This window comes from Canis lupus, chromosome 1 (genome assembly GCF_048164855.1).
Source record: "Canis lupus baileyi chromosome 1, mCanLup2.hap1, whole genome shotgun sequence".
NCBI lineage: Eukaryota > Metazoa > Chordata > Mammalia > Carnivora > Canidae > Canis > Canis lupus.
In genome coordinates, this window is record NC_132838.1 from 109,097,567 (window position 1) to 109,122,326 (window position 24,760).

The window sequence follows — 24,760 nt, forward strand, 5'->3', positions numbered from 1 at the left end:
CTCAATATCCTACAATGTGCACAGCGGCCCCCATGGCCCAGAATTCTCCAGCCCAAATGTCAACAGTGCAGAGACTGAGAAACCCCAACCCATGAGATGGCAGAGCAGGAGAAAAGAGGAGCCCGGGTCCCTGAATGACCACATGCAAAGAGCTGCCCAGCAGCCCCGACCAGCAGGACTGTTACATAAGAGGAATCAACTCTTATCTTTACATTTCTGGGTCTTCTCCAACAAGCACTTGGCACCGTGCCCAGCACACTGTCAATGCTCAGAAAACGGCAGCTTTAAAAGCGAGAGTGTGCACAAGCAAGCACATCCTTCACCGAAAGATGGGAATCTGAGAAGGAGGGAAGGGACATGTCCAGGTCAGCCAGAGTCCAGGTGGGAGGATGGGGGGGCACGGGAGTGACACTGACCGTGATGGGGAACAGCCTCCCGGGCACCTGCACCACGGGCGCCGTGCCAAAGTAGCTGGAGAAGAGCGAGATGTTGATGGTGGCCGACATGAGGATGACCTTGAGGTCAGGCCGCTTGGGCAGCAGGCGCCGGAGGACTCCCAGAAGGAAGTCGTTGTGGAGGTGCCGCTCGTGGACCTCGTCCACTATCAGGACCTGGTACTGGGGCAGGCTGGGCTCCCGCTGGATCTGCCTCAGGAGCAGCCCCACCGTCAGGAACACGATCTTGGTGGCTGCCGTACGCGTGCTCTCAAAGCGGATCTGGTAACCAACCTGAGGGCAGGGGCAATGGTCAGGAGAGGAGCCCGGACCTGAGCACCAGCCCTCAGTTGCCTAAACCGAAAATCTGAGCAAATGCCCCTATTTCCACCCAACACCACTCCAATCGGACTCTGGAGGCCAGCACACTTGGGTTTGGATACCCCTCCGCCACTTTGTGCCACTGACTGAGCAAGCAGCTCCATCCCTCAAAGACACATTCCCCCCTAGACATTGGAAGAATGGGTACGTGATCATGCACAGAAAGTATTTGGTAAAGGGCCTGGTGTATATGCTAATTAATTAATTTGTTTGAGTCCCTACCCTGCTGGAAACTAAACACTGAATGTGCACCACCAGCTCATTTCATCCTCACAGCCACCATGAGAAGCAAGAACCACTATTCTCACTTCACGAATGGGGAAACTGAGGTCACTCATCCAAGACAAACACAGTTAAAAAGCGGTATTGAGAGAAAATGACCTTTTTAAAATTTTTTATTAATTTATTTGAGAGAGAGAAAGCACAGTGGGGAGGGGCAGAGGGAGAGGGAGAGAATCCCAGGCAGACTCAATCAATGCTGAGCATGGAGCCATACGTGGGGCTCGATCCCAAGACCCTGAGATCATGACCTGAACCAAGGCTCAGCTGCTCATCCAACTATGCCACCCAGGGACCCTGTGAAGAAATGATCTTAATCCCTACCTCCCACCACACACAGTGTGAACACACACACACACACACACACACACACGTCAATTTCTGATACAGTTTTAAAGGTAAAAATTTTTAGGAAAAAGCCTAGGAATGTGTTTGTATCCTTAAGGTAGAGGGGTATTCCTTAAACAGAACCATAAAAAGTGACAACCATAAAAAGAAAATGACAGACTGGCCCGTATTTACATGAAAAGACACTGTCATCAAAAGATAGCATCCAGAAAATGAAAGAAAACTCAGAATAGGAGACAAAATCTGCAATACATAGATCCTACAAAGGACTCGTTTCCCACATCTATAAAACCCTAAAAATTGAGAAAAGACAACACAGAAGACAAACAGGGAAAAAGACCCAAACAGACACTTGAGAGAAGAGGATCTCCAAATGGCCAATAAATACGTGCAGCCCTTAGTTGTCAGAGAAATGCTTATTACAATGTGCTACTACTAACCACCCACCCAGAAAAGCTAAAGCGAAAAAGATTCACTGTAACAAGCGTAGGTGATGGCGTGGAACACAGCACCAGTTGGGAGTGTGGATGGGTAGGATCACTTTGCAAAGCTTTAATCTACTAAAGCTAGACATGCTTGCAGATCTGATGAGCCAGCAGTCACCCTCCTAGCTCCTAGTGATACCCCCAACAGAAAATATGCACCGACAGACACCAAAAGGCATATTCTAGAATGTTGATAGCGGCGCCTTCACACAAGAGCCTGAAACTGGAAATGTCCCAGATTCCCGTCAACAGAAGAAGGGACGAATACTCTGTGGTATCTTTGCCAGGGGATATCAAATAGCAGTGAGAAAGAACAGTGTGCACCCACACGCTCTACCACAGACAAATCTCACAAAACTAACACCGAGCGACAGCACAGGCACCAGAGAGGACACACTTTTTGATTCCATTTATAAAAAGTGAACAAAAGAGGCAAAATTAATCTGTGGTATTTCCTCTTTAACTCAACAGTCATAATCTAAGATGATAATCTATCACTCGGGATAGTGACAACTCTTGGGGCCACCTGGAGGTGGAAGACAAGGGGGTTTCTAGGGTGCTGGTTCAGGTCATGATCTCGAGGTCCTGAGATCGAGCCCCACATTGGGCTCTGTGCTAGGCGTGGAGTCTGCTTGAGATTCTCTTTCTCTCTCCACACATACGTGCTCTCTCTTTCAAAAATAAAATAGAATAAAATTTTAAAAAGCATTACACTGGGTAAGTAATGCTAGTGACATTCTCATCTGAACCATATTCAGGTCAATCTGTAGATCAACTGCTAGAAGAATCGTTGAGAAGTGAAAGGGTAAGTGCTCTGGCAACTCTCATCAATACTATACTATCGTATGGGCAACAACCTACACCCCAAGGTCACACTGGAAAAACTGAAAATCCGGCCTGGCCCACTCACCTGTGAGCCATACTGACTGAGGCTCTCGAAGCTGACACGCTTGGCCAGGGAGATGCAGGCAATCCGCCGGGGCTGGGTGCACGCCACGTGACTGAAGCCAGCAGCCAGTAGGTACTGAGGCACCTGGGTGGACTTGCCACAGCCCGTGTCACCGGCCACCACCACCACCTGGTGCTCCTTCAGTGTCTGCAAGATGCGGTTCCCGTACTGGGCGATGGGAAGCGCTGCGCGCTCATGCTGCAGTTTGGCCAACCTCCCAAATGCCTGCTTCTGGCTAAAGTCCAGGTAGTGCAGCAGTGCTCGGCGGAACTCAGTCACTCTCTCTGGGGGCTGCCTGCCCAGCCCCCGAGAGTCCCGAGTGTCGGGGCCCAGGACAGAGAGGTTGATGCGGTAGCGGGCATCGTAAGTGCGAGGTAGGTCAGCCAGTGCTGGGACACTGTGCTTGGGTGGCGCAGGGTCTTTCTCCCCCTTCCTGGCGGTCTTGAGATTCTGGAATCTCTGCAAACGTTCAAAGAAGCTCCAGAACTTCTGGCACTCCTCAGAACCCTGGCGGATATAATCCTCTTCACGGAAAAAGGCATCCTCGAAAAGGTGACGTGTCTCTGGACAATTCCAGTCCCATTTCTCAGGGGCCTCCTCCTCACTGGGGTCCCAGTGTCGGCCTCGGTGATCCCTGCCCTCCTTTGTTCTGGGAGGAGGCATGCTGGGGGTGGTCACAGTGCTGTCTCAGAGTCACAGTGAGAGGTCAGTGCCTGCAATAAGGAACCACTCTTCTCGGCAAAGATACAATCTTCCTCTTCATCAATGGTACAGGACAACCACAGGCAATGACAGAGCAAGTGCTCAGGGGCCCAGCTCAAAGCTGGCAACACACAAGGCACCTCATGACTCCTGGAATGATCTCTGGGGCAGACATCAGTCCATCCTGGCCTTTCAGGCCCTGAATGCCTGGAGGAGAGAAGACACACATTCATTTTAAGTAATGTTTCCCGAAAGCCTGCAGTTTCATAAGTACTGGACTAGGAGGGCCAACAGTAATGATAAGGCCACCCTGAGCCCTCACGTGTGGTCATGGTCACAGGTGAGACACAGACAAGCCAGTGACCGCCTGCAGGAGCAGCTGACTACGCTGGGGAATCAGGGAAGGATCCCCCGGGATGTTTGACCAAAAAACCTGAAGACTGCAGGTCACAGGGCCAATGGACAGCAGAACCTTGACACCAGAGGCAAGAACACAAGAGGGGTGTGGTATAAAGAAATGAGTAAGGCAAGGGTTCTTAATCGGGGTCCACTGACCTACTAAACACCTAGGAACTCTTAGAAATCAACTGCACAATTTTGCAAGTGTTAGGTTACACACGGTCTTCTCCTGCCTGGCACATCCCTTCCTTCCTTTCCTGATAACAGCACCCACCGCCTTTGAAGGGCAGTCCTTCAGGGTTCCAATGGGCTTCTAAGTCAGAGAACCCCTACTGATTAGACAGGCGACAAAGGCCTGGCCAATCATGGTATCTGACTCCTCCTGCAACCTTTGATTGGTGCAAGAAGTGGACACGTGACCTGTGGAGATCCAATCACGGCCTTTGTCTGGAATTTACACTAGGTTGCCAGGAGACACAAGCCCTCTTAATCTATTGTGGTCACACAAGGATGACTTAAGCCTGGGGCTGCCTGTTGTAGCTCTTGAACATGATGGTCTTTCTTAGAAATCCATCCTAGAGAAGAGCCTGCACGGGGACAATGAAGTCACTGACCAACTGCAAAGGAGGAAAGTGGAAGAGAGAGGAAGAAGTTTGGCTTGTTCCCTCCACCCCTCACTTCTCAGGTACACATCATGTCTTTTTGGTCAAAGTTGGTTTTCTCTCCGCTGCATAAGTCCTAACTAATAATATTATCCACCTATGTACAATTTTTTGGAGTGAAGCCCATCATTCAGATTTTTAAAGTTTACGACCTTAAGAGGATTTAGAGCCCTCCTTGGCAAAGAGGCTTTAGAGTCAGGCAGATTTGGGTTTAAACCTCAGCTTCATCATTTATTAGGTGCATGGCCACTTGCAAATTAACTACATCGAGGTTGTTTTGTATATAAAATGGGAACAATACCTACTTTCAAACATTGCAATGCTTATCGTCTAGCCTGAAACAGAGGAGCTAAACAGTAATAGAAGTCAAGTCCACCCTTTCTTCTAGTGATGGCTAAATGGGGAAATCAGTGAAAGGAACCAGGAGAAAATTACACTCAAAAGGCCACGATTTGGGGCGGCTGGGTGGCTCAGTTAAGTGATCAGCTCTTGGTTTCAGCTCAGGTCATGACCTCAGGGCCACACCCCACATTGGGGTCTGCACTCAGTGGGTGTCTGCTTGAGGATTTCTCTCCCTCTGCCCTCCCCCCAACTCTCATTCTAGAGGTGGAGGAGGGCAGAGAGGGAATCTCAAGCAGACTTCCTGCTGAGCACAAAGCTGGTACAGCACTCGATCCCACAACCCTCAGATCTAACCTGAGCCAAAATCAAGAATCTGGTTTAACTGACTGAGCCACCCACGTGCCCCATAAATAAATATTAAAAAAAAAAAAAAAAAAAAAAGGCCACACTTCACCTTCATCTGCAATTAGCAATGCTTTCACCTACTCTGCCTTCAGTCCCTTGGGGCCATCACAGAACAGAGTTCAGAGATTCGATCTCTGCACTCTCGGGGGAACTCAGGCCATCCCTGGGAATTATTAGAGCCAGGAAGGGGTTTCCACTGATGAAGCACCTGTGAGCTGGCGGAGTGGTTTCTCATGGGAGCAGTGGCCTATGCACGTCACTTTTTGGTAAACACGGGCTGGGTGATGCTAGAGTGGCTTCCCAGGGAACTCCTGTTGCAGGGGAGGCAGTTTAAGAGGAAGAGGCCCTAGAAGGCTGTTGATACTGAGCCCAGGATCCTGAGAAAAGGATTGGGAATGAAATGAAGAGCATTCCTCCCAGCTGCCTAGGTAGGCCCAACTGACCACACATCTTGGCTCTCAAGGGGGCCTCTTCTTGTGGGCTACCTTGTAGACTTCCTGGGTCCCCTCATTTCTCTGTTACAGCATCTCTGACCATTTCTGGGTCTCTTGGTGGAAGCTTGCAGAGGTTGTCTCTGCTCCCTGAGCTCTCCCCAATCTGGCTGTCATCCTTATGCCTCAGCCTGTGTCTTTCAGCTAACCATGCTCAGCCTCTTCCCTTTCATAGTCTGGTCCCGTCTCTCCTGTTTCTCTTATCTTCAGGTCTGAGATTCTCTCCAACCCTCCGTCTCTATTCCTTGTCGGCCCTCTCATTTGCTTGTTCAGTCGTTTTTGGTTTTTTCAGTCGTTTTTTTTTCTGACACTCCATTTTTGTCTCTCCAGTTCCCAGTCTCCGTCACTGCCTCTCCATCATGACTATTCATCTCCATTTCTCCACCTAATATCTTGTCTCCCAGTTGTCTGATGCTTTAATAGCTAACAGAGCTCCTCACGTGTCAGGTACTATTCTAAATCACACGTCTATTTATATGCACAACTACATACATACACACATCTACACTTTCCTCATGTTAAAAAGGTGCTACTATCCAGGGAGTCTGAGTGGCCCAGCCAGTTGAGCATCTGACTCTTGGTTTCAGCTCAGGTCATGATCTTAGGGTCATGAGATCAAGCTCTGCACCGCTTGAAATGCTCTTTCCCTCGCCCTCTGCCCCTCCCCCTCTAAAACAAGTAAACCTGGGATCCCTGAGTGGCTCAGTGGTTTAGCGCCTGCCTTTGGCTCAGGGCGTGATCCTGGAGACCCAGGATCAAGTCCCATGTCAGGCTCTCTGCATGGAGCCTGCTTCTCCCTCTGCCTGTGTCTCTGCCTCTCTATCATGAATATATAAATAAAATATTTTTTAAAAGGTGCTATTATACTCCCTATTGTACTGGGCCAACGACATGTTAAGTACATAGTGAGACAATGAATTCAAATCTAGGGAGTCAGGCTCCCATTTATTCCTGTGTTTTTCTCTCCGTGGTCTGGCTTTATCTCTCCGTTTTTCAACTCGACACGGTCTTTTCGGTTCTCTTTGCTGTTTTCCAGCTGCACCATCTCTTCATCGCACCCCATTTCCCCACACTCTGGATGGCTCTCTTCATTGGTCTGCCCTAATCCCCTGACTCCCATGCGCCTCACTCACTTCCCACCTCCGGCTTTCTCTCCAAGTCTCTTTCCCTCGGTGGGCTCTTCCCTTCTCTCAGTCCCTCCGTCAGCTTTTGCCAGGTTCTCCTTTCCTCCACTGCCTCTGTCTCTCTGGATCTATCAGGCTCTATTAACGAAGAGAAATCTCACAAAGCCGGAGTTGGGAGGCCGGAAGGATGGGGGGGGGGCGGGCTCTCCTGAGGTACCACCTGAGCTCAATCCCTGCAAGAATTGTCAATTACAGGCTCCCACAGAACTGCCGACAGGAGAGAATCATGGATCACAGGTGCCAACAGGAAAGGAGGTGCAGCTGCATCTCCTACAGGAAAGTGACCATCCCAGCAACTCAGCCAATGAGAAACCGTCACCCCCCTGGATTCTTGCTCTTCTCCAGTCGACTTCCCATTCAAAACCACTCCTTCCGAACTTCCTTCTTCTCCATAAATTTATCTTCTCTGTTGGGCTAGCCTATGGCTTTTACAGCAGCCGGCGTGTCCCAGGTTGCAACCCTGTCGTCCCCTCGGGCTGGTAACTGTGAAGGTCCTCGAGGGTCTCGTTGGTGCGTCTGAACCGCCCGCCTCCTCAGTCTGTATCCGTTCGCTAGCTCCCCAACCCTCCAGGTGCCCGGGGCCACCACATTTCCCGGCAGCCCCCGGGAGGCGCCCTGGAGGTCCCCATCAGCTCTCCGCCCGCATCTCTCCGGTCTGCGGCTTCCGTCCTGCCTCAGCCTCCCCAGGCTTCTTTTCGTGCCTCCCGTTTCTTCCAGTCTCGGGGCCTCCGTGTCGCCCAGGGACTCTCGGGGCGCTCAGGCTCCACCTCCGTCCGCTTCTCCCGGACCCCCTGTCTCCTCCAACACATGTCCTCCTCTTGGGACTTCCCTCCTCACCCCTCGGCTCGCTCCCCAGCCACCCAGCCCGGTCGGACACCAGACACCCGCCGCTGCCGCCACCCCGGCCCCGCGCAGCCGCCCCGCCCCCCTCACCTCACAAATCGCCCGGATCGCTCCAACTTCCGGTCCCCAGCGTCCCTCACGCGCCCGAAGCCGGTTCTGCGCGTGCGCACGCACCCTCACGGCCAGGCTCCACCCCGCCGCCGGCAGAGGAGCCAGTGCGGAACTGGGAGCGGCCACAACCCACTCTGCGCCTGCGCACAGCACGCTCCGGCTCCGCCTGTCTCTGAGCCGAGCCGCGAGTGACGCTGCGCCCTCTAGGGGTCGGTGGTAGCGCTGCAGTGGAGACTTGCAGGCGCCTCCGCCCAGGTGTGCGCAAGCTCTGCGCTCCCCGCGAACCTTCACTTGCACCCAGATCACCCCGCGCCAAGGACAAAGCTGACCGGAGCCCAGACACTATTAAACTGCTCCCATGGTTTATTCACTATAATTCATAATTCTTTTTCTTAAAGATTTGATTTATTCATGAGAGACACAGAGAGAGGCAGAGACACGGGTAAGGGAGAAGCAGGCTCCCTCCTGGGAGCCCCATACAGTACTCGATTGCAGGACCCTGGGATCATGACCTGAGCCGAAGGCAGACGCTCAACCACCGAGACACTCAGGTGCCCCTAATTCATAATTACTAATGCATAATTCTATTGTATAATTCACCCTAGCAATTCACTAATAATTCAACTCAACTCCCCAGCCCCTTGAAGGCAAGGGCCATTCTTGTCTTGGAGGCCCTGTGTTGTCCAGCGGCCACCACAAGGGTCAGAGAGTCCGTAAATGTTTGTTGAATGAATGACTAAATGAATGAGAAAACAGAGTCCCCTCTGGTCCCAGGTGCCCCAGTCATTGTGGGTCTGAGGATAACACCAGGATAATATTCCCCTTTCAAGATCATTGGGGAAAAGTAAGCAAGAATACATTACACAAGGTACATCCATAAATTGCTTTTTCACGAGTGTACATAGTAGACCCTCAATAAATGTGAGAGCTTTCATTTTTATTTTATTTATTTTTTTAAAATCCTTTTTTTTTAATTTATTTATTTACGATAGACACAGAGAGAGAGAGAGGCAGAGACACAGGCAGAGGGAGAAGCTGGCTCCATGCCGGGAGCCCAATGTGGGACTCCATCCGAGGTCTCCAGGATAGCACCCTGGGCCAAAGGCAGGCGCCAAACCGCTGAGCTACCCAGGGATCCCTAGAGCTTTTATTTTTAGTGTATCCTCCCATCATTCTCCTTTTTCCTTAAAATATCTCCATTATCCTTAAGATAATGTTTTTGAGAAGGTTACAGCTTTTGATTCCAAAGCCAGTTCTAGGAACTGAGAATACAGCGGTAAACAAAACAGATAAAATCCCTGCTCCCATGGAGCTTGGGTTTTAACAGGAGAAACAGACATTTAAATATTTTTACTGAGGGACGCCTGGGTGGCCCAGCAGTTGAGCATCTGCCTTGGGCTCTGGGCACGATTCCAGAATCTGGAATTGAATCCCGAATCGGGATCCTCAAGGGAAGCCTACTTCTCCCTCGGTGTGTGTCTCTGCCTCTCTCTCTCTCTCTCTCTGGGCCTCCCATGAATAAAGAAGTAAATCCTTAAAATATATTTTAAGGATTTATTATTATTAAATATATTTATTTATAAATATATTTTTCCGCTGAAATAAAAAATAAAAAGAATGTCAAGCAGTAGTGTCATGCTCTATGGAGAAAAAGCAGCAAAGGGGCAAGGAGTGATGTTATTTTAAGTAGCGTGGTCAGAGAGCATAGCTCCAAGGAAGTAGTATTTGAGCAGAAATAAGTGAAGCAACAAGCCATGGAAATCCTGGGAGGTGGAGGAAATAGCAAGTGCACAGTGCCATGGCAACAAAGTCCGTAGGTTCACAAGTGAGGTCAGCAAGAGGGTGTGTGTGTGTGGAGGGAAGGAGGGAGAGGGAAATAGCTGGAAATGAGGTAGGGAAAGGAGTGTAGATCAAGCACACTTAGGGGAGGATTTTTGGCTTGGCTTCTCATCTGAGTGAGGTGGGAGCCATGGGAGGAGTTTGAGCAGAGGAGGGACCTGAGACTTGATCTGGCTTAGATTTTAACAGATTAGATTTTGGCTTGTGGGCAGGGAAACCAAGATTGTAGGGAACCAAGATGAGGAAAGCAGACCAGGAAGACAGCTGATGCCTAAGTGAGAGATTGTGGACCAGGACGATGGCAGAGAAAATGAAGAGAAGTGGTCGGATTCTGTGTATACTTTAAGGTAGAGCCCAGAGGGATCAGCTGACAGATAGGCCACTGAATGTGGGAGAAAGAGAAGCGTCAAGGATGACCTCAGAGTTTGTGACCTGCGTGCCTGGAAATGTGAAGTTGTCATCAACTGAGATCGAAAAGTAGGGTAGAAGGGCTGAGAGAAAATCCAGAGTTCCATTTTGACCATATTTGAGTTTGAGTGAGGTGTTGCACAGAGTTGGGATGTCAAGAGGGAAGTTGGAGGCAATTACCAAGCCTTTAGAAAACAATTTGAACACTGAGAAGCCAATTCGTATTTTGTCATCAAAAGAAGAAGGGGAGGGACGCCTGGGTGGCTCAGTAGTTGAGTGTCTGCCTTTGGCCAAGTGTGGAGTCCTGGGATCCAGTCCCACATCGAGCTCCCTGCATGGAGCCTGCTTCTCCCTCTGCTTATGTCTCTGCCTCTCTCTCTCTCTGTCTCTAATGAATAAATAAATAAAATCTTAAAAAAAAAAAAGAAGAAGGGGAAGAAATTGATTAAGCAATGCTTGAAATTTCCAGAAGAGAACTGTAATTTATTTTTTGACGAAAAATGGAAGGACGTAAACGACAAATACCATATCAGGATGTAAGTCGCAAACTGCCAACACTAGGATTGAATCGCAAACTTGAAATTAGTTCTTGGAAAAAGATTAAGACCTGGTGCTTTGGAAACAAGAGAATCAATGCATTCAAAAAACAAACAAAATTAAGAACAGAAAAGGGGAAGTGGCAACAACAACAAAAAAAGGCAAGATTATTTTTCATGACCAAGTTGCACGGAAATACATTCAAGGGATACCGGGTCGCTCAAATGGTTGAGCAACTGACTCTTGATTTTGGCTCAGGTCATGATCTGAGGTTCCTGGGATCCAGCCCCGCATCGGGCTCCAGGCTCAGGGGGGAGTCTGCTTGAGGTTTCTCCCTCTGCCCCTTCCCCCCACTCACATCAGTCTCTCTCTTAAATAATTTTTTTGTTTTAGATTTTATTTATTTATTTATTTATTTTGAGAGAGTGAGCAAGAGCACAAGCAGGGAGGAGTGGAAGAAGCAGTTTCCCTGTGAGCTGGGATCCCAACATGGGGCTTGATCCCAGGACCCTGAAATCATGACTGGAGCCAAAGGCAGATGTTTAACCAACTGAGCCACCCAGGAACCCCCAAATAAATAAATCTTTAAAAAAAAAGAAATACATTTAAAAGCTTATGTGAAAGTGATTCTTCTTTTTTTAAATAAGTACAGCTGTTGCAGTAATAAGTGAAAATAAATTAAAAAAAAATAAAAGACTTTTACAAACATATTTTAAAAAGAGCTCTCCTAAATGGCACCTGGCCCCAATGGATTAACGACAGGATTTTCCCCAACTGCTCATGAAGCCCTGTAAATTGTCCCAGGACATAATTCATTCTACAAGGGAGTATTGGTCTTAATAACTCATGCATGTCAGTGCTGAATAAAATAACAGGACTGAAATACATATTGTTGAGGAACTACTATGTGTCCCTATACTAGAAAAGAGAAAAAAAGGATAGCAAGAAAGAGATCCTCATCACTGTGGAGCTCACAGTCTAGCTGGAAAACAGGGTGTAGACAAATAAAGACAGTTTTGGTGTTTCTAAGGCCTGGGATGATGGGAGAAGAAATAAAAATAAAAATAACTCAGCTGTTGCCCTTGAGGAATTTACAGCTTACCTGGGAACTTGTATTCCAGAAACTCTACCCAGAGAGGAGAAGACTACTCCCTCCCTCGGAGGGGGATGAATCAGAAAAGACTCCCTGGAGAAAGTGTCATTTGAGCAAGGCATTGGAGGAAAATTTCAGAGATGAGAGGATGGACACTAGAGTCAAGCGAACATGAGATCAAATCCCAGTTCTACAACTTCCTTGCTGTGTGATCTTGGAAAAATGACCTCCCTTCCCTGGGGCTCGTCTTATAAAATAAGACATCTCCCTTTCCTTCCCTGTGTTGCTATAGGAATTACTTAAAGGAGAAGCTATGTGTAGGATGCTGTGCTGGAGTAATGATTCTACATTCAGATGCCACTACTCTGTGACTTCAGAGATGTGAGCGGGTGGGATTCTCGAGCAGTCCTGTCTAGTAAAACTCTGCGGTGATGGAAAGGCCCCGTATATGCACTGCCCCGCAGGGGCTAACACGGGGCTGATGAGCTTCCAACTAGCAACTTGTGCAACTGGGGAACTCAGTTTTAGATTTTATTTATTTTTCATGAGAGAGACAGAGACAGAGACACAGGCAGAGGGAGAAGCAGGCTCCCTGCGGGGACCCTGATGCAGAACTTGATCCCAGGGTCCTGGGATCATGCCCTGAGCTAAAGGCAGATGCTCAACCATTGAGCCACCCAGGTGTTCCAGGTACTCGATTTTTTCTTTGAATTCATTTGAATCTGAATAGGCACAGACACCTAGTGATTACCAGAAAGGGCAGCATAGATCCGGAGGGCATTCCAGGCAGTGGGACCAGCTTGAGCAAAGGCCCAGGGGCATGAAAATAATACAACCCAGAGGATTAGTCTCCTGTATGGGAGTAGTAGTCCCCTGTAGTCTCCTGTATTAGTCTCCTGTGACTGCTGTAACAAGTTATCACACACTCAGTGGCTTAAAATAGTACAGATTTATTCTGTACAAGTTTTGGAGGTCAGGAGCCTAAAATCAAAGTGTCAGCAAGCCCCTGCTGGGGCTGCATTCCTTAGTCAGTGACCCCTTTCTTCCATCACTCTGACATCTGCTTCTGCTGTCACATCTCCGCTACTGACCCTGATCCTCCCGCCTCCCTCTTATAAGGACCCTCGCAACTGCCTTGGGCCCACCGGATAATCTAGGATCCTCTTCCCACCTCAAGATCCTCAATCACAATGGCAAAGTTCCCTTTGCCACATAAGTCACATATTCCCAGGTTCAGGAGGTTAGGATGTGGGCCTCATTAGGGGCCATTACTCTGTCTGCTACATCAGTCTGAGCAGCTAGAGCATAAACGTGTCCAGTGGCAGAGAGAAGCCTCAAATACCAAGCCAAGGAACTAGGATATAGCCTTTCTGTCGAAATAGATCCATAACCTGTCACCTTCTCACCACCTCTGCTATTACCCTGACCCAAGTCACCGTCACTTCTTGCTGGGATCATGGCAGTAGTCTCTTTGCTAAAGCAGTTGCTCCTCATGTCCCTCCTCTCTCCCCCCTGGTCTAGTCTCCCAGTGACTAGAGGGATCCTATTAAAATCTAAGTCAGATCAAGACACTTCTGTGCTCATAAATAGGGTTGTCCAATTTAGAAAAAAAAAATGTACAGAATGTTCCCTTAAATTTGAATTTTTGATAAACGACAAATGATTTTTATTTTTAAAAAATTTTTAAGGATTTTACTTTTTAAAAGATTTTTATTATTACTTTGAGAGAGAGAGTGAGTGGTGGGGAGGCGCAGAGAGAGTCTTAAGCAAACTCCATGCTGAGCACAGAGCCTGATGCAGGGCTGATCCCATGACCCTGAGATCACAGCCTGAGCCAAAGTCAGACACTTAACCAACTGAGCCACCCAGGCGCCCCAAAGATTTTAAGTAATTTCCACACCCAGCATGGGGCTCGAACTCACAACCCTGAGATCAAGAGTCACAAGCTCTACAGACTGAGCCAGTCAGGTGCCCCAAACAAATAATTTTTTACAGTTTCAAATATTGCATGGGACATACTCCTGCTAAAAAACAAAACAAAACAAAAATACCTTTTTCCCATTGTTTATCTGAAACTAAATTTAATTGGATATTGTATATTTTATCTGCTAACAGCTCAGAACCCTGCCGTGGATCTCCAAACCCTTGCTCTGGCCTGGTGGGCTTTCAAATCCGGCCCTCACTACCTCTCTCCCTTTGTCTGACCCACTTTCCCTCTTGCTCCCGCAGCTTCTTCCGCGCTGGCCTCTCCACTCTTCCTGAAATATGCCCAGCATATTGTGCCTCAGGACCTTTGTACTTGCGGCTCCCTGTATATGCTTTTCTGCCAGATTTATGAATGATTCCTCCCTCCTTTCTTCAGGTCTTGGCTCAATTATCACCTTACCCAATGGGCCTTGCCTAGCTTACACATACCCCTGCCCTAATCAGTCCTCTCTGTCCCCTTTAGGTTACCACCACTTGACATACTCCATATTCCCTTTTGCTTTGCTCTTTTTCTGTCTTCCTCCACTAGAATGCCAGCTGCCCCGGGAGATAAGGATTTGTGTCCCTTTTGGTCACTGCTACTCCCCCAGTGCCTATTATAAGGCCTCACACGTAGCAGGTGCATAATGAATGTCTGTTGAATGGACAAAGAAAGAAAGATCATCCAGCCCCCTGGATCCAGCTTTTCCTGAAGGCAGCTTGGCGAAATAGGGCGGAAGCACCCAAACCAGTTTCCTTCGGGCCTACACCTCCACCTCTGAGACTAGGTCATGGCTGGTGGATTTCTTGCCAACCACACTTTCATCCTTGCTCTGTGACTCTTTCAGGGCCCGGCGGCAGGCAGCTGGCAGCGACCTGCACAGGTGAGTCCTCCCGAAATACAGGAAGAGCACGGGATTGAGACAGCTGTGAGCCAGAGCGAGGCCGATGACCAGGGGTTCAGCCCGCAGGGCCCGGGCCAGGAGCCTGGAGTGCGGGGCGGCCACGGTGATCACCAGCCCCAGCAGTTGGTAGGGGGCCCAGCAGACAAAAAAGCCCAGCACGACGGCCACGCCCAGGGGCCAGCGGTGCGGGGCGGCCCGGCACAGCAGGGCACCGTGGCAGCTGGCCACGACCACCAGCGGCCCCAGGAAGCCGCACACAAAGCGGGCGGCCGCCACGGCGCTCTCAACCACGGCCGAGCCCCCGTAGTCCACCACGCACTCCAGCCGGGGGGGGAAGTGCTCCTGGTGCAGCCGGTGGTACATGGCCGAGGGTACAGTGAGCAGCAAGGCCACGGCCCAGGCCACCGCGCAGGCGACCTGCACCCTGCGTGCCCGGCCCCCCGCAGCCCCCCAGCCCGGCCTGAGCGCCAGCAGGCAGAGGTCGGCGCTGAGAGCGGCCAGGAGGAGCACGCTGGCGTACATGGACAGCAGGATGAGCGAGGACAGGGTGTGACAGCCCAGTGCCCCGTACGGCCAGTGGCCCCCGCGCGCCATGGGCACCGCCAGCACCGGCAGAGACAAACAGCACAGCAGATCCGCCACGGCCAGGTGGAGGAACCAGGTGGCACCCACCCTCCGGCGGGCCTCTTTCCAGGTCACCCAGGCCATCGTGGCATTGCCGGGCACGCCCACCAGGAAGACCACAGCATACAGCAGGAACGGGGCGACGCTCAGCGGGTCCGTGGAGACGCAGGAGCCGTCCACGCAGTCCACGGGGAGATCCGGGATCTCGTCGTAGTGCCCATAATCGTAGCTGACAGACGTGTTCTCCATCCAGGCCCCAGGCTCCTGAACAGGAGAGAAAGCAGTGGAAGCTGGTCGAGGAAGCCCTCAGGCCCCTGCAATCCTCAGGGGGTGGGGACCCCACCGGCGGCTTGGAAACGACTGTGACGGTGTCAGAGCTCCGGTGCATTCTAATACTGGAATTCTAGAAGCCCCCAACCTTAGAACTAGCTCGGTAGCATCTTGGGATTAGCCAATAACACAATGTTGGAACCCGAGCAGGCTACTATACTGGAATTCTAGGATGCCGGGGGTTAGCACACTAGCCCTAGGTGAGCATCCAGGAATTCTAGAATATGACAGTGTTAGAACTCAAGCTTACTAGCATCTTGGGATTCTGGAACATTACAATGTTAGACTGTGATCGTGATTTAAAAAAAAAAAATTTTTTTTTTTTTTTTGGAAACTCCAAATGGCATACCATTAGAACTGCAGCCAATTATTTATTTATTTTTAAAGATTTTATTTATTTATTCATGAGAGACACAGAGAGAGAGAGAGGCAGAGACACAGGCAGAGGGAGAAGCAGGCTCCATTTAGGGAGCCCGAAGTGGGACTCCATCCTGGGACTCCAGGATCACGCCCTGGGCCAAAGGCAGGCACTAAACCGCTGAGCCACCCAGGGATCCCCCAACTGCAGCCAATTATTATTTGGAATTCTAGAGCAGCTCTGTGGGATCCAATATTCAGTGTTGATGGAAACATTCTTTTCAAAAAAAAAAAAAAAAGATTATTTATTTATTTATTTATTTATGAGAGAGAGAGTGCGCACAAGCAGAGGAAAGCTGCAGAAGGAGAGGGAGAAGCAGGCTCCCCACTAAGCAGGGAGCCCGAGGCAAGGCTCGATTCCAGGACCCTGAGATCATGACCTGAGCCAAAGGCAAATACCCAACCAACTGAGCCACCCAGGTACCCCTGGTGGGAATGTTCTAGATCTGAGCCATCCAATCTGTAACTACCTGCAGGCCAAAAGGTGCTACTGAGCATTTGAAATGGGACTAAATTTTTAGACTAATTTTTGAGACTAAAAATCTTCTGATTTTACTTAAATATAAATAGCTACACATGGCTAATGGCTACCTCATTGGACAGGGAGATTCTAGAGCACTTAAATGTAACACTAGCCTGTTAGCAACGTGGAATTCTAGAATTTAAAACATTGGAATCCAAATATCCATTAAGAGGGGGAAAGGTTAATACGCATTCACAGCAAAAGTACTTGTCTTGGTTCTTCTTCACTGGTATTTTTGTATCTCGGTAGAATGAAAATGTACCTCGGGAGAAATTGTGTTATTTTGTTTTTTGCATAAACTAGAGCACACACACAGACAGCAAGGTACCACACATCACGTAGGTCCAGCTCACTGGGTTTCACAACCTGAACGCAGCCGTTTAAGAGGCACCCAGATCGAGAGACAGAACATACCTAGAATCCTACTAGAGCAATTTTTTAAAGTCTTGATGGTGTTTGGAAAACAGGAAAAATAAAATGTTGAATTCCCCGGTCAGGAGATCCATTCATTCATTCAAGAAAAGTCCTGAGTCCCTTTTCTCTTCCAGGCACTGCATGCCTAGTGGGGGACGTGACAAACCAAAACCTCTTTTGTCTCAGAGCTGACACTCTAGCGGGAGGAGTCAGATAAGGAAAAAGACAAATTAGAAATAAATAAGCAAAATACAGTGTCTTAGAAGGTGAAAAATGCTACAGAAAAAAAAAAAAAAGGATCACACAGGGGATTTTAAATGAGTGGTCAAGGAAGGCCTCTCTGCGGAGGTGACACTGAAGCAAAGTCATAAAGGAGGTGAGGGACGAGCCATGTGGGGACCCGAAAGAAGAGAGTTCCAGGCAGAGGAGACAGCCGGTGCAAAGGCCCTGAGGTGGGGACATGATGATCATGTTCAAGGAACAGCGAGGACACCAGTGTGGCTGGAGTGGAGTAGGTGAGGCAGAGAAGGGGAAGGTAAGAACAGAAAGACATCATGGACCGCAGGGAGCATTTTGAGGACATTTTCTTTTATTCCATGTGAGATCGGGGCCACAGGAGGGTGGTGAGCAACGAAGCAACATGATCTATCATAGCAATAGTGATAATAATGACATTACTATTATTATATATTATTAATAGTATTATTATTATTAGAAGCCACCATGCATTGAGCACTTTGTGTCACGTGTCTGGCATTGCTCCAAACACCTTTAAATCTTATATTATTTGATCCTTACAACAACCCTCTGGTTCTAATACCATTATCATACACACTCCACAGATGAGAAGTACTTACCTACGATCATTCAGCTAAACAAGTACCCAAGCTGAGTTTTGAACCATGCTAGCCCCACTCTGGAACTCCGGGCCCTAGAGTATACTCACCCCAAAACCTTAGATTCGAGAGACAGAAGGCCATGCGGCCCGTGGCCCTCAGCAGACCCAGGCTCCGTAACACAGTTTCAGCTGGCTCTCTCTTGGTTTCCTCGCCTGAAGAATAAGTCACCGAGAGGAACCTACCTCACCGGTTTGTGGGAGGCCTCAAGGAGTTGACAGGTGTAAAGCACATGGCAGAGATTAAGGGCTCAGGCCATGGCAGGCCACCCCCATCACGTCAGAGCCAGCAGACCTGTGGCTCTCTGCTGGCTCTCCTGGGCTGGCTGGCACTACCCAGAGCTCTAGCTGGCATTGATGCAACAGGAAAAGCAGAGGGGAAGTCGGCGTGCTGCTCTCTGCCCTTCCACCCTGCCAAGGAGCAGCTAAGAGGCCCAGCCACTTTGTGGTGCGTGCGTGCATGCATGTGTGTGTGTCCAGCCATTTTGTGCACGTGTGTGTCTGTGTATCTGTGCGCATGTGTTTGGAGTTTGGCATGCTGCTTTTGTATTATTTCATCATTAGAATCAAAAGGGTGCAGGCTTTAAAAATTCAAAGACTGGGCAGCCCGGGTGGCTCAGTGGTTTGGTGCCGCCTTCGGCCCAGGGTGTGATCCTGGAGTCTCGGGATCCAGTCCCACATCGGGCTCCCTGCATAGAGCCTGCTTCTCCCTCTGCCTCCGCCTCTCTCTCTCTCTCTGTCTCTCATGAATAAATAAATAAATAATTTTAAAATAAATAAATAAATAAATAAATAAATAAATAAATAAATAAATAAAAATTCAAAGCTTCATCAGCTGTGTGGCCTTGGGCAGGTCACTTAACCTCTTCAGCTTCCTTGTCTGTAAAATGAGAATGATAATATTCTCACCTTGGGGTGAGACGAACATTCAGTAAGTGACTTGGCGTGAAGAGCCCAACACGGTGCCTGGTCCGCAGCGAGCCTCAGCCACCTGCTAGCTGCTGGTGTGCGCGCCCTCTCTCCCCGCCCTCAGACCCCACACTGCCACAGTTTTTGCTGGTCGAAATCCGGGAAATTTTCTGCATGTTGGCAGCTCAGCCAGTCTGTGGTATTTCCCTTTTAATATCTCAAACAGAAATGCAACATCCAACACCCGCTGTGTCATCCCCTTATCTCTTCCATGTAACGAATGTGTTTTCGATCTGTTTCCCTATCTGCACACACATCAACCCTCTCCTACAACAGCTTCAGAATCAGCCCGCTGGCTGGATGGGCCGTGCTTATGAACCAGCCTTGGGCTATAAATAAAAGACATTTAATGATAATCACGAATAGCCTTATTATTTTATCATCATTTTGTACAATAGATTATATTCATAAAAAAAACAAATGACATTCATATAGTTACATCTACACATAAAACATAATTGCCGTGATTATTATTATTATATTATTTTATAAAAGATTTTATTTATTTATGCATGAGAGAGGCAGAGACACAGGCAGAGGGAGAAGCAGGCGCCCTACAGGGAGCCCGACGTGGGACTCGATCCAAGGACTGCGGGATCATGACCTGAGTCAAAGGCAGGCGCTCAACCGCTGAGCCACCCAGGTGTCTCTTATTATTTTATATATAACAATAAGACAGCGGGTGACATTGATCAAACACCTCTTATGTACCAAGCACAACACTTACGGCAACCGTATGACGTGTTATTGTTATGCTCCATTTCCCAAACCGCCAGCTACTTGGGCATCACCGTGTCCCCGGCATCCAGAACGGCACCTGGCGCGCAGCAGGTGCTTCGTTGGTATTCAGTGAGTCAAAGAATAAAGAGTGAAAGTGAGGCACAGGGAAGCAAAGGGGTCACTTAGGTTTCTTTCGGTTCCTTAAGCTCGCAAGCGCCAGTGTGTGGGCTCTTGGTACATGTGTGCTTGCAAATCAGCCAGTCTCCTTGGAACTTCTGCTCTGGGGAACCACAGGGCAGACTCGACTTAACCCTGACATAGGATACCTCGCCCCTCCTTGCAGAGAAGCACACACATGCTCATCAAAAAACATGCGCCAGGAAAGACGTGTTCATAGCAGCCCCTGATGGGAAACCACCCTGATAGTCGCCCCCGGGGGGGTGGGATGAATAAACACACCGTGATATGTTCATGCAATGGAATATTCTACAGCAGATGAACAAACCACACACATGAATGTGGGTGGATTTCATACACACAGAGCTGGGGGGAGAGAGGCAGACACACAGGGGAGGTGACTGAGTGATATCATTCACTCAAGTTCAAAACCGAGCAGAAGCAGTCTATGGGGGGTGGGCAGTGAGCGGGGGAACAGGAGGGTGCATCAGCTTGTGCTGTTTCTTTTTTTTAAGATTCTTTTTTTTTTTTTTTTTTTGACAGAGAGAGAGCATAAGCAGGGGAGAGGGAGAAGCAGGCTCCCCACTGAGCAGAGAGCCCGACTCAGGATGCGATCCCAGGACCCTGGGATCAGGATCACAACCTGAGCCGGAGGCTGATGCTTAACCAACTAAACCACCCAGGCATCCCGGCTCATGCTGTTGCTTGACCCGGGCGCTCATTACCTGTGCACACAGTTCTGACACGTGTGCGTGTTATACATGGAAATAAAGATTCTCTCTTCGGAAGTAGTTGGTGGGCAGCCCGGGTGGCTCAGGGTTTAGTGCCGCCTTCAGCCCAGGGCCTGATCCTGGAGACCCAGGATCGAGTCCCACGTCGGGCTCCCTGCGTGGAGCCTGCTTCTCCCTCTGCCTGTGTTTCTGCCTCTCTCTCTCTCTCTCTGTGTCTCTCATGAATAAATAAATAAAACCTTTAAAAGAAGAAGAAGTAGAGTTGGTGGGGCACCTGGGTGGCTCAGCGGTTGGGCATCTGCCTTTGGCTCAGGTCGTGATCCCAGGGTCCTGGGATCAAATCCCGCATGGGGCTCCCTGCAGGGAGCCTGCTTCTCCCTCTGCCTAAGTCTCTGCCTCTCTCTGTATGTCTCTCGTGAATAAATACATAAAATGTTTAAGAGAGAGAGAGAGAGAGAGGTCATTTTCTCTACACCTGAGCACACCAAATATGCAGATCCTTTGACAAAAAGCTCTTCCCTTTGGCCACCCAAGTAAATTCCAAGAGTCTGGAATTCCAGTGTCATGAGGATAAGATTCCACCTCTCACATTCTAGTTCTGATTCCCAGATTCTGAAAATAATTAGTTGAGCTGGTTAAATGACCCCCTCCTGTCCATCCTTCCCTCCCTCCGTCCCTCCATCCTTACCGTCTCTTGTAAGAGGATCCTCATCTTGCCCAAATGCCACGCGGGAACACGATCCAGGCTCAGAACCAGGACCCAGGAGGCCCGGGCTCTCCCCTCTCTGTGCCTGGCAGCAGGTGAATTCTTGGAAATCTGCCCCCCTTGCCAGGGCTCCCGGGGGACACAGCTGAGCACTGCCCACCTCACAGGTCCCAGCAAATCTTCATAACCAGGGGAACACAGGAGTGGCCTCTGCCTCCTTCCAGGGTGTGTTTATCCTGTATTCTTCCCATGACTCACACATCCCAAAATTACTGGGCAGCAGAAGCTGGAGAGCGCTCCAGGGGGGTGGAGAGTTGACCCAGTGTCGCCAACCCCCTGCTCAAGGCCATCAGTTCCTGGAAGCTAGACCTGCATGCGGTTTGACCCTGAGGCTCTTGGCCGGGACTCACTCTGGGGGGGGGGGGGGGGCTGCGAGGTCACCCTCAGGGAGCACCCACTGCCTGCTACCCTCCTGCCAGACTCCGGCTGTGCGCCAGCTCCTCTCTCTGGCCTCGCAGAGCCTTGAAGGCAGATAAACAGTCCTCCCGCCTGCCAGGGATTGCGGCAGACGGCTCAGTGCCACATGCCCCGCAAAAAGGCCAAAGCCACCAAACAACATGGGCCAGACAAAACAGAAACCAATCCTGTCCTGCCCTTTCCCCGGCTTTCCTCATCTCTGAAACAGGAAGATGTTGATCATCACGGGAAGATGTTGATGGCCCCGTGTCCCTAACCTCCCTCTGAGCAGAGGTGTGGAGGCTGAGAATGTGGTCTCGGGGCCAGAATGACGAGGGGCCCGGGCAAAGCCCACCGTTGAGATCCAGGGCCTCGCCTCTCTTGGCCTCTCCTTCCTCATCTGTGCAGGGGCCTTTTTTTTTTTTTTTTTTTTTTCCATGAGCTGGACACGGGTGAAGAGATTGAAAGCACCTCCAACAGCAGCGGCTACCTGGGCCCACTGGACGTGGCCACCTACACGGTAGATCGAGGATAATGGAAAGAATCTAATGAAAGGTGTCAAAATTTACATTTTCAGAACGCAGGCTGAGCAAGAGGAAGTGGTTCTCCCATTTCAGAACTCTTATTCAGCAGTTGTTGGCGCATATACTTCTCTCTCTGTGCGGCCTTTGGGGCTGAGGGAGCTGTAGTTATACATTTCTTTTGATGTTGTTTAGGGAATCAAATCGTGTTGTTAGAGGAAGTTGTTCTGAGTCAACAGACTGGAACTGCGTGATCTGTGACGTCTCCCAGCCCCACCCTGGGGGCCTGGGTCTTGGCTAAGCCTTGCTGTGGCCCTAGACCCTCCCAAAGAGATACACGTCCCCTCTGTCCCCTCCTGCCATGCCCTGGGAGGCCTCCTCACCACCCACATCCTATGGGGACCCACCCTGCTCAGAAAAGAGACGGGGGGTGGGGGGGTGGGCACCTGGGTGTCTGCCTTTGGCTCAGGTCATGATCCCGGGGTCCTGAGATCGAGTCCCACATTGGGTTCCTGACAGGGAACCTGCTTCTCCCTCTGCCTATGTCTCTGCCTCTCTCTATGTCTCTCATGAATAAATAATTTTTTTTAAAAAATAGAAGAAGAAGAAGAAGAAGAAGAAGAAGAAGAAGAAGAAGAAGAAGAAGAAGAAGAAGAAGAAGAAAGAAAGAAAAGAAAGAGATGAGGGTGGCAGAGGTGGAGGCTGGGGACTGTCCATGATCAGTGCAAATTTCTACCGACCTCCAGTTTACAGCTCAAATCTTTAGAGCTTCATAAACGCTTCAGCCGCTGAGTCTCGGGGTGCATGTTTCTCAGATTCTGAGGTTTCCTGGTGTCCCTGGTGCTTGTGGCTCTTTCCTGGGGGCCTGGGAGACGCTGTGGACCAAGGACAGGCTCTCTGCAGGTGCAGATGCAGACGGCTGGGGGTGGAAAGCAGGACACAACTTTCATAGAAAGTTTTATAGAAAGAGAGGGGCTGGGGCAGCCCTGGTGGCGCAGTGGTTTGGCGCAGCTTGCAGCCTGGGGTGTGATCCTGGAGACCCTGGATCGAGTCCCACATCGGGTTCCCTGCATGGAGCCTGCTTCTCCCTCTGTCTGTGTCTCTGTCTCTCTCTGTGTGTCTATGAATAAATAAATAAAATCTTAAAAAAAAAAAAAAAGAAAGAGAGGGGCCACTCTGGAGGTGGAATTCCTTTTTACAGCCACTCTGCAAGATACCAAGTGCCAGCTCCTCAAGGACGGAGGGGGGTGGTGGCCAGAAGGAGACCTTAGAAGGTTAGGTTGACATAGAGAATTGCCACGTCATGCGTCGAAATCGGTTGCATTCTTGCAAATCTGTAGCAAGAAAGCAGTTTAGTGGTTGCCAGGGGCTGGGGGGCACGATGGGGTTTCTTTAGGGTGATGAAAATGTTCTGGACCTAGAGAGTGGTGACAGTTGCACCCCACTGGGAATGTACTAAATGCCATTAATGGTGAATGTTATATGACTCGTATTTTTCTAATTTTTTAAGTAATGAATAATAAGCCATTTCACCCCCTCACTCCAAAACAGGATGATGTTTGGCAATTTCCTAGAGTTCAACCTAACATCATTTTTTTTTAATTTTTTTATTTATTTATGATAGTCACACAGAGAGAGAGAGAGAGGCAGAGACACAGGCAGAGGGAGAAGCAGGCTCCATGCACAGGGAGCCCGACGTGGGATTCGATTCAGGGTCTCCCGGATCGCGCCCTGGGCCAAAGGCAGGCGCCAAACCACTGCGCCACCCAGGGATCCCCTAACATCATTTTTAAATTAATTTAAAAAATTTTAGAGATTTCCTTTTGAAGTCCTATTCCCCAGTGTGGGGCTCGAACCTACAACCCCAAGATCAGGAGTAGCATGCTCCACCGACTGAGCCAGCCAGGTGCACCCAACTTAACACAATTATAGAAACCTGGGCAGCACAGGTGGTTCAGCGGTTTAGCACTGCCTTCAGCCCCGGGGTGTGATCCTGGGGACCCGGGAACGACTCTCACATAGGGCTCCCCGCATGGGGCCTGCTTCTCCCTCTGCCTGTGTCTCTGCCTCTCTCTCTCTCTCTCTGTGTCTCTCATAGTTGAATAAATAAAATATTTTTAAAAATTATAGAAACCTGAAAAGGTAAATGAATGCCTAAGATAGAGAAATAAGTGTCTTTTGAACAATGTATATTAATATGTGATACTCAATGCACAGAAGAGTGTAGGTCACATCCATGTAAGATTATTGTCAAGTACAATAATCTAATGAATATCTGTAAAACCACCATCTGTCCTAGAATCTTTGAATATCTACATCAGAGGTCAGTAAACTTTTCAGGAAAAGAACAAAGAGTAAATAGTTTTTGCTGGTCAAGAAGTCACTCGTGGTCTCTGTCTCAACTATTCAACCTGCCTTGGTGGAATGAAAGTGGCCGTGGACTGAACAGGCCTGGCTGTGTTCCCAGCAAAACTCTGTTTACGAAAACAAGCAAGGGGCCAGATGCGGCCCCCAG

At 49.4% G+C, this 24,760-nt stretch overlaps 2 protein-coding genes and 2 long non-coding RNA genes across 16 annotated transcripts in view; 2 read left to right on the plus strand and 2 right to left on the minus strand.

The window, feature by feature from the left end:
• Positions 1–8,121, minus strand: part of DHX34 (DExH-box helicase 34) — a 27,831-nt gene extending 19,710 nt beyond the window's left edge. Inside the window, exons 1-3 of one of the 8 annotated variants that reach the window (XR_012006125.1) lie at positions 7,995–8,121; positions 2,838–3,785; positions 417–728 (exon numbers count right to left, since the gene is read on the minus strand). Coding sequence is in view for 7 of the 8 variants with exons in the window: in XM_072773566.1 (XP_072629667.1) it covers positions 417–728; positions 2,838–3,539 (1,014 nt within the window). In the remaining variant the exon portion in view is untranslated. Of the gene's footprint in view, positions 1–416; positions 729–2,837; positions 3,786–4,133; positions 4,382–5,594; positions 7,200–7,221; positions 7,476–7,994 lie in introns of those variants that run through there. The other 7 variants (XM_072773566.1, XM_072773610.1, XM_072773604.1 and 4 more) reach the window with 7 other exon arrangements.
• LOC140603161 (uncharacterized) lies at positions 2,856–18,782 on the plus strand. The gene is made up of 2 exons (XR_012006216.1): positions 2,856–4,662; positions 14,706–18,782. It is a non-coding gene; the product is annotated as an uncharacterized lncRNA (long non-coding RNA).
• On the plus strand, positions 4,680–7,729 carry LOC140603165 (uncharacterized). The gene is made up of 2 exons (XR_012006220.1): positions 4,680–5,814; positions 7,257–7,729. It is a non-coding gene; the product is annotated as an uncharacterized lncRNA (long non-coding RNA).
• On the minus strand, positions 12,403–21,950 carry C5AR2 (complement C5a receptor 2). 6 transcript variants are annotated; one of them, XM_072773717.1, is made up of 4 exons: positions 21,251–21,950; positions 20,557–20,801; positions 19,662–19,768; positions 12,403–15,650 (listed from the first exon to the last, which is right to left on the minus strand). In XM_072773717.1, exon 4 carries the CDS (start codon positions 15,633–15,635, stop codon positions 14,622–14,624), a length of 1,014 nt encoding a protein of 337 aa, XP_072629818.1. In that variant the 5' UTR covers positions 15,636–15,650; positions 19,662–19,768; positions 20,557–20,801; positions 21,251–21,950; the 3' UTR covers positions 12,403–14,621. The 6 variants fall into 6 exon arrangements, with proteins under 6 accessions (XP_072629818.1, XP_072629827.1, XP_072629801.1 ...); XM_072773726.1 differs by lacking the exon at positions 19,662–19,768; XM_072773700.1 differs by lacking the exons at positions 19,662–19,768; positions 20,557–20,801 and having other exon boundaries at positions 21,251–21,947.
• Positions 21,951–24,760: the final 2,810 nt, after the last annotated feature.

What these genes read in the sequence shown, in the direction of transcription:
- C5AR2 (XM_072773700.1), bottom strand. Translation starts at nt 21,274, where the DNA reads ATGAGGATCCTCTTACAAGAGACG. An exon ending in GGATCCTCTTACAAGAGACG is followed by an intron (nt 15,651 to 21,250) that starts GTAAGGATGGAG and finishes TCTCCTGTTCAG; the next exon opens with GAGCCTGGGGCCTGGATGGA.